The 13,861-nt window shown below is 49.2% G+C and overlaps 1 protein-coding gene across 3 annotated transcripts in view; it reads left to right on the top strand.

Moving 5' to 3' along the window:
- The first annotated feature begins 8,140 nt into the window (after positions 1-8,140).
- The window catches only part of TMEM185A (transmembrane protein 185A), a 32,696-nt gene continuing 26,975 nt past the window's right edge, over positions 8,141-13,861 (top strand). The window contains exon 1 of one of the 3 annotated variants that reach the window (XM_072956035.1): positions 8,141-8,342. In XM_072956035.1, the coding sequence (XP_072812136.1) occupies positions 8,305-8,342 (38 nt within the window). In that variant the 5' untranslated portion in view covers positions 8,141-8,304. The other 2 variants (XM_072956036.1, XM_072956033.1) reach the window with 2 other exon arrangements.

Genomic DNA, 13,861 nt, shown 5'->3' with positions numbered 1-13,861 from the left:
CAAGCGATACTCACAAGACAGCATGAAGGTGCAAAGCCACCTTGATGGCTCGAGCCACCCAGAAGGAGGTGCACCCAAAGGGCCCAGAGGCTCAGATCCTCGCCCTCGTGTGGATGCAGTGAGAGCCCAACAGCCCCGTGGTCGCTATGCTTTGAACTACTGGCCAGCCGGCTGCCTCAGGTTCAGCCTGCTGGAGGAGTGATCCTGCAGGAGAACGTTGGGCCACCGTCAGCTGGGAGAGAGGGGAGCAGAGTGGGCAGTCGGATGAGAGAGCAGGGCCCGAGCCTGAACAGAAGAGCCACTTTCAGGGGTCCAATCCTCGAACCCCCACGTCCCGGTGGAACCTTGTCCATCCTCATACTCCCCATCCTAGATCCCAGCTCTCCCCCAGGGTGTCAGCTGCCTTTCAGGAGAGGTGGTGTCTTCGGTGTTGTTGTTTTTTTTTTTCAGTTGCCTTTGTAACGATTTTTTTAACATTTTTTATTGAGTTATAGTCATTTTACAGTATTATGTCAAATTCCAGTGTAGAGCACAATTTTTCAGTTATATATGAACATACATGTATGCGATGTCACATTTTTTTCACTTGAGCTACCATTAGATCTTGTTTATATTTCCCTGTGCCATACAGTATAATGTTGTTTATCTCTTCTACGTTTTGAAATCCTAGACTGTCCCTTCTCACCCCCCACCCCCTTGGCAACCACAAGTTTGTATTCTATGTCTATGAGTCTGTTTATGTTTTGTATTTATGTTTTGTTTTGTTTTGTTTAGATTCCACATACGAGCGATCTCATATGGTATTTTTCTTTCTCTTTCTGGCTTACTTTACTTAGAATGACATTCTCCAGAGCATCCATGTTGCTGCAAATGGCATTATGTTGTCAGTTTTTATGCCTGAATAGTATTCCATTGTATAAATATACCACCACTTCTTTATCCAGTCATCCATTGATAGACATTTAGGCTGTTTCCATGTCTTGGCTATTGTAAATAGTGTTGCTATGAACATTGGGGTGCAGGTGTCATTTTGAAGTAGGGTTCTTTCTGGATATATGCCCAGGAGCAGGATTCCTGGGTCATATCCCTAGTATTTTGAGGAATCTCCATACTGTTTTCCACAGTGGCTGCCCAAAACTGCATTCCCACCAGCAGTGTTGGAGTGTTCCCCTTTCTCCACAGCCTCTCCAGCATTTGTCATTTGTGGACTTTTGAATGATGGCCATTCTGACTGGTGTGAGGTGATACCTCATCGTAGTTGTGATTTGCATTTCTCAGATAATTAGTGATAATGAGCATTTTTTTCATGTGCCTATTGATCATTTGTATTTCTTCCTTGGAGAATTGCTTGTTTAGGTATTCTGCCCATTTTTGGATTGGGTTGTTTGTGTCTTTCTTATTAAGTCGTATGAGCTGCTTATATATTCTGGAGATCAAGCCTTTGTTGGTTTCATTGTTTGCAAACATTTTCTCCCATTTCGTAGGTTGTCTTTTTGTTTTACTTATGGTTTCCTTTGCTGTGCAGAAGCGTGTAAGTTTCATTAGGTCCCATTTGTTTATTCTTGCTTTTATTTCTGTTGCTTGGGTAGACTGCCCTAGGAGCACATTTCTGAAATATATGTCAGATAATGTTTTGCCTATGTTTTCTTCTAGGAAGTTTATTGTATCTTGTCTTATGTTTAAGTCTTTGATCCATTTTGAGCTTATTTTTGTGTATGGTGTAAGGGAGTGTTCTAGCTTCACTGACTTACATCCTGCTGTCCAGTTTTCCCAAAACCATTTGCTGAAGAGACTGTCTTTATTCCGTTGCATATTCTTGCCTCCTTTCTTGAAGATGAGTTGACCAAAAATTTGTGGGTTCATTTCTGGGCTCTCTATTCTGTTCCACTGGTCCACATATCTGTTTTTGTACCAATACCATGCTATCTTGATGACTGTAACTCTGTAGTATTGTCTGAAGTCTGGGAGAGTTATTCCTCCAGCCTCTTTCTTTCTCTTCAGTAATGCTTTGGCAATTCTAGGTCTTTTGTGGTTCCATATAAAATTTTATTATGATTTGTTCTAGTTCTGTAAAATATGTCCTGGTTAATTGGATAGGGACTGCATTAAATCTGTAGATTGCCTTGGGCAGTATGACCATTTTATCATTATTGATTCTTCCAATGCAGGATTATGGGATATCTTTCCATTTTTTAAGTCTTCTTTAATTTCCTTAATCAGTGTTTTATAGTTTTCCATGTATAATTCTTTCACCTCCTTGGTTAGATTTATTCCCAGGTATTTTATTACTTTGGGTGCTATTTTAAATGGTGTTGTTTCTTTACTTTCTTTTTCTGTTGATTCATCGTTAATGTAAAGAAATTCAACTGATTTTTGAATGTTAATCTTGTAACCTGCTACCTTGCTGAATTCTTCAATTATTTCTAGTAGTTTTTGTGTGGACCTTTTAGGGTTTTCTGTGTATAGTATCATTTCATCTGCATATAGTGAGACTTTTACCTCTTCTTTTCCAATTTGGATCCCTTTTATTTCTCTCTCTTGCCTGATTGCTGTGGCTAGGACTTCCAAGACTATGTTGAATAGGAGAGAGTTGGTGTCTTGATGGAGTTTGGAAGAGTCAACGTGGGCAGGGTACATTTTCAGGCTCTTAGTCTCCCCATGTGTAGAATGGGGAGCATAATAGTACTCATCTGGACTTTGGCATATGATTGTGTTTGTTTCCTACATCTGCCGTCAAGGTCCCACATGTTGAAGGGGGTATGGCTTCTTCTCTCATATTTCTGGAGGCTCAAATTTAAAATCAAGTTGTTGGCAGAGCCATGCTCCCTCTGCTAGCTCAGGAGGATTTTTCTAGCCTCTTCCATCTTGTGATGTCCCCAAAGTGTTCCCTGGTTTATGGCTGGACTACTCCAGTCTTCTTTTTCATTCATGGCTGCCTTCCCTCTGTACATGTCTGTGTCCAATTTTTGTCTTCTCATAAAGACACCAGTCATACGGGAGTAGGGTCCAGTGTAATGACCTCATCTTAACTTGATTACATCTGCAGAGTCCTTGTTTCCCAGTAATTCCCATCCCAGATACTGGAGATTGGGGTTGCAGCATTTCTTTGGGTAGGGGCATAATTCAAGCCCTAACAGATATGATACAGGGTGCCACCTGATTTTAGTGCCTGGCCCAAAGTAGGTGGTCAGTGAGAAGGGACTATTATTGCTGAGTATCCAAGATATACCTTCCCTCACATGTTAATATTCCTGAATCTGTATATATGTCTTATGATCCACATGTAGATTGATTGATGGAATTTTTCTTTTTCTCTTGAGAATGTGTTATCCAATGGATCATCTATTTCACATCCTAGAGCTATGAAACTTGGTATAACTTGTTTTATAATAAGATTGATAAAGTCCCAGCGTGTCCATGCCCTGTGAGCACGTGGTAGGAAAATGGGGTGTGGCTGCCAGCAGATCATGCCTGCAGCTACTAAGAACTTAGTAGGCAACAATCATGGTTCCTGAGAGGTGGGAGACGCAGGGCGAGGCGTGGGAGGAGGGTGAACGCCTCGCTCCAGGGGCCCCGGGGAAGGCTCATCTCCCGCATGCATTTCCTGAGCACGCCCTGCTATACACCAGGCTGCAAGGCTGCAGGGCGGTGGCAGGCAGCATGCAGGCCTCCTGAGCTGAGGCCTCGGGACACAGAGGCCCAGGAGAGCAGCCCAGATGGCAGGGAGGCCAGGGCAGGGTGAGAGTGCTGTCCATGGGGCTGTAGGGTCCCAGTGTAGACTGGAAGCTATGACCCTGTCTACCCATGTGCAAACCCCTCACTGAGGAGCTGCTGCGCAGCGCCTGGGTCTGTGTGCTGCTCGCACCGACTGTAGCACAGCCGAGGCCGGAGCCCGCTCTCTTCCAGGGCTAAGTCCGGAGAAGCAGCTTCACAATGGGCTCCCAGAGCCCAGACTGGAGCACCTGCCTGAAAGGATTGTGCTGCAGAGATCCCACAGAGAACTAATGTAGATGACCTTTTTCTCCAGAAAGTTCCACCTGCCTCTACTCACTGACTTCTGTCCCTCTGCAAGTGTTGTTCCCTCTGCCTGGAATCTCCTTTCTTCTCTTCCTGGCCTGAAATCTTCTTAGGAGTCCTTTCAGATTAGCTCAGTGGATCTCAGAAGCTTCTCACGCATAACACTGTATTTTGATTATTAATGTCTGTGTGTGCCTGTTGCCTCCCATAGTGCCTGGCCCAAAGCAGAGGTTTCAGAATACACATGTTGGGTGAAGGTGACAGAAGAAGTGAAGGTAACAGGCTGCCCCAGCCAAAAGGGTACACTAGGAGAAGGCCTGGGGAGGAAGGAGGCATTGGATTAGTTAGGGCAGAGGGTCCCAGAGGAAAGTGACAGAAAGCCAATGCGGAGGCACAAAGAGCAAAGAGCAAGCAGTGAGCGGAGTCTCCGAGTGAGGGCAGGATAGGGACAAGGAGGGAGGAGCCTTGCGTGGGCAGCTGGCTGGTGACCTGCGGCGGGTGTGTTCCTTCCTGTCTGCCCCGTCGGCCTGCTCATACACACTGGACCTGCACTTTGCAGGCACATCTCCCTGGAGGGAGGGGCTCAGGAACCTCCCTCTCTACTTGGGAGACCTTCCTGGAGCCCCTGGTAGCAAGAGGGTCCAGAGAGGAAGTACAGGCACAGCTTGGTGGCAACAGAGGCCCAGACACAGCCTCCCCACTCTGCCTTCCAGCAGGAACTGGCCCCTGCTCCCATCCATGGGAAGCTTGCTCCAGGAGGGACACTGACCCACCTGATCCCAGGGCCAAGTGACAAGAGGGCCAGTGGGGCCTTGAGACTCCCCTTTCTTCCTCTTGTCTCAGCAGGCTGCAGTTTGCAAGTCCCGACGGAAGCCTCACTGGTGAGGTGGTTCCTTCTGGACTCTGGAAGAAGACTGGGGGCAGTGGCAAATCCAAGCAGACCCAAAGGTACTATGGCCTCAGTCCCTTCCATTGCACCCCAGCCTCCTCTGTAAGCTCCTTGAGCCCCCAGTTCCAGCCCTGTGTTCTACCACTGCCCGGCCCAGACTCCAGCCACCTCCCAGGGAGCTCTTGGAAACAGAGAGACTATGCATTCACCAAGTCCAGCTGCAGCAGCCTGAAACAGGGCCCATCAAGAAGCAGCTGGTCAGGGGTGTGCATCTTGTAAGTGAAGTTCTGGGGACTCCAGTGATTTTTCTAATTGGTGGCATTCAGGGGGTGGCCCTTCAGGAACTTAGAATGGACAATTTCAGGTCAAGAGAAGGTCAGCCTGCAGCTGGTACCTCATGTTTCTGGGGTGAAGAAGTTGTCAAGCTGGCCCCCTGGGGAAGTCCGTGGTAGGCCCAGCGGCTTGGCCCAGGATTGGCTCCCTGCTGTCCCTCCCTCTACTGGAGCAGTGGTGAAGCTGGCCTGAGTCTGACAACTCCATGCCCTCTCCACTCTGCTGCGACAGCCCAGGGGAGAAGCCCTGGCAGTGTGGAGAGCTAAGCCACAGCCACTTCCTTCCCTAACCCAGGTCCTCTGGGACCAAAATGTCTGAAGGCACCAGGACTCTCTCCTTCAGGGCCCTGCTCCTCAGAAGCCTGCCTTCCACCCCATCACATTGGAGTCAGTATGGATGTTGAATTGGACAAGCCACCGACTTATCAGAAGGGTGGCACAAATCCAAGGTAATCTTTAAAACCATGGTCCAGGTATACATGGAAGCTTCTGGAACACCATAACATGTGTCCACTATAAACCCACCTGGTGGTGCTTTCTGGCTCGTTTGAGGGTCATGCCTTTTTAATCCAGAGACATTTCATGCCTTTGTATGAAGATTGTTGGGAGCCCCTAATAAGATGGCCCTGACATTTGATGGCCAAAGTTTGCCAGAGATGATGATGAGAGTGTCATTCTGTGTATTGTTCAGGATCTTTCCTCCATGTTTGGGTCACTCATGGGTCTGTTCACACAGGCCAGTGAAGCTGTGGGCTACTGCCCAGGATGAGACACTGGGCTAGGGGTCTGAGGTGGGCAGCAGATTGGCAGCAGGGTCTTTTGTACTTGTTGGAGAGAGGACAAGAGGGACATTTGCATGTTCTGATTCTGATTTTCATGAGGGCTCCAGTAGAGTACATGGTGGGGCCTCCAGTGAAGTTGAGGCAATCCAAATACATCCATTTCTTGAAGACTGAGACTAGGAGACCTTGAGGTAGTCCAATTCTTCCTGCATGTCCTCATGGGTAGGCCTCTATGCTCCCTTGGCAACTTGGCTCATCAGAGCAAAAGAATACATTGACAGTTGTTTGTGTATTAGTGTCCTGTTCCCTGGGCTAGGCAGCCACCACAGCCTGCTCACCTCCGGGGGAACTGCAGACCTGCAGAGCAGTGGTTCAGCTCTGGGACCTCACCAAAGTAGTGTCTGCCCTCGAGGCTCTGGACTCTGAGCAGTCTGCCTGGTCTCTGTCTCTAAAGCTCTTGAAAGGGCAACAGTGCCTCTTACTCAAGTGTCTTAACTGACAAACAATCTCACTCTTAAAGCCTATTTGGGGTGAGGCTGCCAGTGGGTAATTAAGGTGTTGCTAGCCAATCTGGCCACTGGCAAGTACCTCTTTCTCTTGCAGAATGTGGGCTGCAGGATCAGCGGGACCCCAAGTTGCATCTTTGCTCCTACATCCTTAGTAGCTGGGCACATTTTACAAGCTTCTCTGTGCCTCAGCTTTCTCTTCTGTATTTAAATGTTTGTTTGGAACCTCCTCTGGGGTAGACACTGGACTCCACTTGGAGGATGGGCAGGGAGCTAGACCAAAACTCTGGGACCAAGTTCTGGTGCTCCAGCAGCTAACAAACTTGATTCACGTTACTCATCCTTGAAATCAGCTCATGTAATAATACCCACTCCCCAGTGGGTTTGTGAAGCCTGATTACCACTTGTGAAATGTTTTCCAGTTCTCAGAAGAAAGGTGATACATCATGGCAAAGTATGACTACCATAATTGTGATCTTCTCAAGCTGCCCCTAGGGCTAACCTGTATAAAACTGCCATTTGTGAAACTCTGCTATTGTAACAAAGTACAACTATTATCCATAATGACACTAGACTAATGTTTAAGGTATTGCTGTGCTCATGGAAAACTCTTCTATCAGCCGGAAATGAAGAAGGCAGATGAGGTCACCTGCTGTGAGCTAGACCTGCTCTCTAATTCCAAAAGTAAAGAGACTCCTTGAAGAGGTAGGCAGCTGAAGCAGCACCAGATAGCAGCAGCATTCTTGGAGCACCGAATGCATACCAGGCAGCGTGTGATGCATGCTATCTCACTGACTCTTCTCTACAAATTTAGGAAGTAGGTTTTATCAGCTCCATTTTGCACTGGAGAAAATAATGAGGCTCAAAGACGTTGCCTTGCCCAAGGAAGATGAACCTGGCAGTTATAAACTGAATGGCTTATAGTGTAGGAAGAGCTGGGCCAGGTGACCACAAAGTCTAGGCAGGAGCCACGGAGTCTGAAGTAGGTTAGCAAAGAGAAGATGACTTCCAGGTTTCTAGTTTGGGCATCCCCACCTCCCCGCTCGTAAATAGATCTGCTGACCACGGAGAAAGGCACCCCAGGGGAAGGCGGTAGGGAGGGCAGATGACTTTGGTGCAGGGTAACCTGAGTTTGGAACGGCAAGCCTGTTTCCACGCGCTGGCCTGGGCCTTGGAAGGGAAGTTGAGACACAGACTCTGGAGTCACTGACAGATTTGACAGGTGAAGCCTCGGACATCGCCAAAACGCAACGTGTCACCCGTGGCCACTACCCCTCCCAAGGCTCAGTTCTCGCTGGAGGAAACCTCCAGAAACCTCTTGGCAGCGCGGGCCAAGGTGACAGGTGTCCGCGAAGACCTCCCCGCGAGCCTCCCGGGCGGCGCGCTCCCTCCACGAGGGCCTGCACCGCGTCGGCGTCGCCGCTCGGCTCTCCGAGCCCTCCCCCGGCTCCCCGGCCCCTCCGGCCTCCGCCGCCCCCACCGTCTCGTCCGCCTGGCGCGAGGCCGAGCGCTGGGGCTTCCGGGCGCCGGGAGCCAGGAAGGTGGCGTCGCGCGCCGCCCGCGGCCCTTCTAGGGGCTGGGCGGGGTTCGGGGCGCATGCGCGGCGGCCGTACGGAAGCCCGGAAGGAGGGGCGGGAGGCGCGGCTCAGGTTTCTCGGGGCGGCGGCGGCGGCGGCGGGGACGCGGCTCGCGCTGGCACCATGAACCCGCTGTAACGCGCAGGCTGCGCGGCGCGGGGGGCGGGGGCGGAGGAGGACGCGGCGGTGAAGTTCTCCGCCATGAACCTGAGGGGCCTCTTCCAGGACTTCAACCCGAGGTGAGGCGCGGCCGGCCCGGCTCTGGGGAGGCGCGGCGGGCGCGATGCTGCAGCGGGCGGCTGGGTCGGCCGCGGCCCCGGGCGCCCGCCCGAGCCTCCCCGCGGGTGCCAGCGGCTCTCCGGGAAAGCGATCGACCTCGGTGCCGGCCCGCTTCCCCTTCCCGCGCCCGCTGCCTGGAGTCCCCGGCCCGCCGGGCCATCGAGAACCTCCGGGCCGCAGCCCCCCGCCCCGCGGGCCCCCGTGCCCCTCCGCTTGCCCTCCCTCGTCGCTGTCCCAACTTCCCTCTCTCCGTCCCATCTTCTGGCACCCCGCTGCTGCCTACCTCCGTTCCCCCTGCCAGGGCCGGTTCACTTGACCCGACACCCCTATCCCTGCCCCAGCTGTTTCCTCCAGTTCCTCTCAGCCCTTGAGGTTTTCCTTGGACGTCTGCCCATCCCTCACTTGTTTGCTTTTTTGTCGAACTGGCATCTGAAACATTGTTGAATCCTTGGAGTCGGTGTCAGGGTATGGCAGTACCTTACATAACGCCTTTTGGGGGTGAACCTGACAATTTTCCGTACGCGTTTTCTCCTCAGTCTTAACTCTGAGTTTCCTTGCAGGAAGTCAAATATTGCTGTCCTCTTTCCCAGATGGGGACTATCCGGTGGACAGGGTGGAAGGAACGCTGGCTAAGGAATCAAGCGTCTGTCCTTGCACTTGTCCAAGTGTTCTGTAACTGTTCTCTCCCCCAGGCTGCGAGCTCCCTAGAGCAGAGACCCACTCCTGCTCACATCTTTATTCCCAGCAGCTCCCACTGTGTCTGACACAAAATAGGCACTCAGAAAATGTTGATGGGACTAAACTGAGCCAAAAGACCTAGATCGGAGACCAGGCCATATGTAACTGGGTGATTCTCTGCTCATCTGAAAAATAAGGAGTTGGCCTAGCTGATCTCTTAAGTCCACTGCTCTGTGAAGGGGGTGCCTCTCTCCCTTATTTGCTGCTGGAAGCCATGCACTCAGTAACCCTTTCTGTGCTAGGTCCCATGCTGGGTGCTTCAGATGCTGGGAGGTCCCAGGGTCTGGGTACAGAGGGCAGGTAAATAGATGACTTACAGCAACGTGCAGTATTGTACTGTGGGGGCCCCGTGGAGACCAGCTGTTTGGGCTGCTTGTGGGGGATGAAAGTCTGAAGAGGGAGAATGCGTGTGTGTGTGTGTGTGTGTGTGTGTGTGTTTGGAGGGTGCAGTCTCCTTAGGGACAGTGACACTTTAGGCTGCGAGCCACTGTGACTTCCTGGGTGCTCTTATTCCTCTTTGAGCACTGCCGAATTCACATTCTAGTGTGGAGTGCCAGTGTCCCAATCACAGTGCAGTCATTATTGTTGGCCTCGAAGGCACTCTGCATAGAGGAGCTGGTGGAGAGCAGGTTAACGGAGGACTAACTGTAGCCCTTCCTCTGCTGCTCCTAGGGGTTAGTATTGGGCTTCAGGGTAGCAGGGTTGTTGCTGGAGTTGGATGGGCCTTGTGTATCTCCACTGTTTGATGATGGAGATAAGAAAGATAAGTAAAAGCTGAATTATTTTGTGTCCTTGGGCCACTCACTTATCTGTCTGCTTTATCTGTAGAATGAGTATAATCTCTCAGCAGGATAGGGAGGGCAAATTAATGATTGTTTGCAAAGCAAATTAATGATTGATTTACAAATAGAAAATCCCAGGACTCTTTTGCAAGGTGACAGATAATTTCGAAGCCACAAAGAACTGCCTGGAGTGATCAAACTGGCTAACAGCGCTGCCAAAGCAAAATAGTGCTGCACAGATAACACCCTTAACCATTTTTTCCTGTAGCTTCCCCCCCAGAAAAAATTTGTACATGAAAATTACAATTAGATATTAGGTATTGAAACAGGTTTATAGTAAACATCGACATATTTATCACCACATTAATTCGATTGGGATTGAAATGCACATCTCTCTGAAAAGTTTAAACATGTTTTCTAGGATGCCATTTTCCTGATGCAGTGTGAGTCAGTGGGAGTGGGCAGGGTTACCTGACGGTGGTGACTGCTAAGACAGTGGCCAGCTAATACCGGAAGGGTCGAGTTTTTAGCTGCTGGGGTGTCACGTCTGGTGGGCACACCTAGTTTTTGACATTGTTCTTTATTCTTTAGTCTCGTTCAGTGCTGGGGAGAACCTTCCAGACAGCTAGGGAGCAAACAGAGGGATATAGACTGGAGGACACCTTGCGCCAGGGCCTCAAACCTTGGTGCTGCTGCCTTGCTCCCTGCCTCGAATCCAGAGCCAGTTCAACACCCCCCTCTGACCCCAGCACCTTGGCACATATTGTTCTCTTTGCCAGGAATATTTCCCTCCTCACCTAGTTAACTCCTGTTTCTCCTTGAGATCGCAGCTCACTTGTTACTTGCTGAGCGAAGCTTTTCTGACTTCCCCGACTGGGTCCACTGATCCCTGTTTGTACATTCTGTGTAGTATGCCTTACTCCTCCTCCCTCATACACTCATGTGTACCCGTATATTTGTCTGTGTGCTTGTGTGATTAATGCCTGTCTCCCCTACTAAACTACAAGCTCCATAGGGGCAGGGCCATGACTCTGTTCATTATGGTGTCCTGCATTCCTGAACTAATAGTGCCTGGCTCAAAAAATATTTGTGGAATGAATAAATGAATGAATGGCTCTCTGGAGCTTATAAGAGAAATCTAGAGCTGCTTCTTTCAGTCACTGCTTTCCTGGTGCTCTGCAGCCTGGTTGTCTTTCCTCTTGCCCTCTTCCCTCCTTCAGAATGCAGCCGTCATCTTGGAGAGATGAGAAACACCATGACGCTAAGGCAGAACGTGGCTGCCTTTATTTTGCAGATTAGGTATGTCACAGGGATAGTCACTGTCATGGTTTGGTGGCTCCTAAGGCATGAGCCATGGCTCCAGATCTCCTTTCCAACCTTTTGATCTTGGTGAGTCTGTATCTGCCACAGTATTGCCAAGGCTCTGGAAAACTGCAGCGATAGAATGATTCACAAGTGTTAACACTCAGATGCCCTGGACTGCCAGCTGACCCTTGGCCTGTTTCCATCTGGCACAGAACTGGGTGATCATGAACTTCTTTTTAATTACATAGGTTAAGGGTTGCTGAAACAGACACACTGGACCCACCAAATCCTTCCCCGAATGTCCAAGGCTTTCTAACAGTTGGGGAGCCCTATATATTGAATAGGCAAGCTGTCAGAAGTATACAGAATTGACAGACTGATTCCACGGTGTTCCTGGGAGGTAGGGATCTGGGAATAGGTGGCCCTAAGCCAGCACCCTGCCCCCACCACGGAGCCTTGGGGTTTTCTGCTACCTTGTGGAGTTGCCGGCTCAGAGAAGGCCTTCAGCCTTGGTAGCCAGGCAGTGCTCGAAGGCTGTAAGGCTGTGAGAACTCTGCTAGGACTTCTGAGTCGGCCACACTGAGCTCCTGACAGAGTGTGGTACATACTGTGGATGTCCTGGACTGGGACAGAGGCTGAGGAACACTGCTCTGTCATGTGGGCATGGAGGACCGAGGTCAGTCGCTTTTAGAAACTTCTATATGCTGTAAATTCCAATGCCTTTCTGGAATCTGTGTAAGTTATCTTGTCTCTTTCTTGAAGTTAAGGAAAATGAATATGATTGCTGGTAATTGTTAACAAAAGGCAGCTATCGGGCCTTTAACAGTTGTTTGGAAAGTATATTTAAAGCATTCATTCACCAGACATCTCCCTGCTCCCCACTGTGTGCCAAGAGAGGTGCTGGGTGCTCTAAGTCTGAGAGTAAATGGGGTATGATCCCTCTCCATGCTTACGGCCAGCAGAAGAAGCAGAAATGGAAACAAATTAGAATTCAGCACAGGATGAGGCATTTCAGAGACAGGTACCAAATTCTGTGGGAGAACAAGGGGCAGAGCCACTGATTCTGTCTCGCGCAGACAGGGAGGTTGCGCAGCTTGATTTTAAAGGATATAATTGTAGACTTATCAGACCAGAGGGCAGGAAAGGCGTCTTGGGAGGGCCAGAGTATGCAGAGGCACGGGGTCATGGGAGAGCCTGGTGTGTTAGACAGTGGTGAAAGGGCAGTGTGGTAGGAGCGCTCGCTGCAGGCCACGCTTGTCACGTGACTTACAAATGCTACATGCAGTGTTGACAATTACTGCAAATATTATTTCCACATTACTGTTTTTTTTTTTAAAAAAAAGCAGGCGCCAGATCCATCAGTAGTGAGTGTATGTGGTACTGTTAGTGAACTGTTCACCACCCAAATGTCCATTTCTCTGTTGTTCTGCCATCTCAAACTACCTATAGTAAGAGAAACCTCTTGATTACACTGAGGTTATTATTAATAACAGCTGTGACTTACGGGCACCCAGCACATACCAGGCGCAGTGTTGGTGCTTTGTATCTATTATCTTGAATCTTGGCCGCAACCCTGTGAGTTCATCGGCCTTGTTTTACAGAGTCTTAGCTTGTGACTTCCCCAAAGTCACACAGGCGGTGGAGGTCCAAGTCAGTACTCTAAGGCAAGTCCATCTCCTTCTGAAGCCTGTGCTCGTTCCCGTCTGCCATGCCCCCTCTCTGATTTAGTGACCCCCCCTCCCCATGACACAGTAGGTCCAGTATACTAGGGAGTCTTTTATTTATGAGTTGCAGTTAAACAAAGCACACCTTGTATCTAAGCCTACACATCCAAATGGGTATTATGTTTCAAAGCAGTTACTTAGGAGAAGATAAATATATATACCTATTCCATTGCTCATATTCCTTGTTACTCACCTGAAATTTCCTTTGAAGCCAATCATATAAGAAAATCTGTCTCATTGCTTTATAATCATATATCATTTTTGAACCAAAATAGTGCCACCTAGTTTGATCACACATCCTATTCACTAAACTTGGCTCCAGCTGGCTTTTGGCCGTTTCCAAAAATCCACTCTCAGTGAAGATTTGGCACCACTGAGGATATTCAAAAGAACAGGCTGCAGGCTCTCAAGGCAACTCCAGGAGGAAAGCTTCAAAGATGGTTTGAGCAGTGAAGTGGAATTAGTGCATTGCCTCCCAGGAGGACTGTTTAAAGGAGACAAGTCTCATTTGAATTCATAATTTCTGGTTTCAAAAAGGTATTCTCATTACGTGATAATTACACACGTATTTTTCTTTGCTGTGAGTTCTGCAAAGGCCAGAATAGTGAAGTGTTTAATAAATGTGCTGAATGAGTGGATGTTGAGGACAGATACACATGAACCATTAGAAACTCTATGTTGTAGGGGAGAGAGAGCAGATTGGAGGAGTTTTAGATAGGTTCTTAGGACTCTGGGAGTTAAGCTTCCCAGTATTGAGCTTGGGGTTTCTAACTGCCTTGCCTGATTATAGGCTGTGCCTGTGCGAGGAGACTAGAATTTAAGAGGAAAGCCTTGAACTGAACCCTGGAGATAGGCTCTTTATAACCGATGACTCGTACTTTGTCAGCTGTGCCCTCATAGTGAGAAAAATGATTGCTAAGTGAGATTGTT

The sequence above is a fragment of the Vicugna pacos genome, chromosome X (genome assembly GCF_048564905.1).
Source record: "Vicugna pacos chromosome X, VicPac4, whole genome shotgun sequence".
Lineage (NCBI taxonomy): Eukaryota > Metazoa > Chordata > Mammalia > Artiodactyla > Camelidae > Vicugna > Vicugna pacos.
The sequence above is the reverse complement of the archived record's forward strand: the minus strand, read 5'-3'. Positions and strand labels throughout refer to the sequence as shown.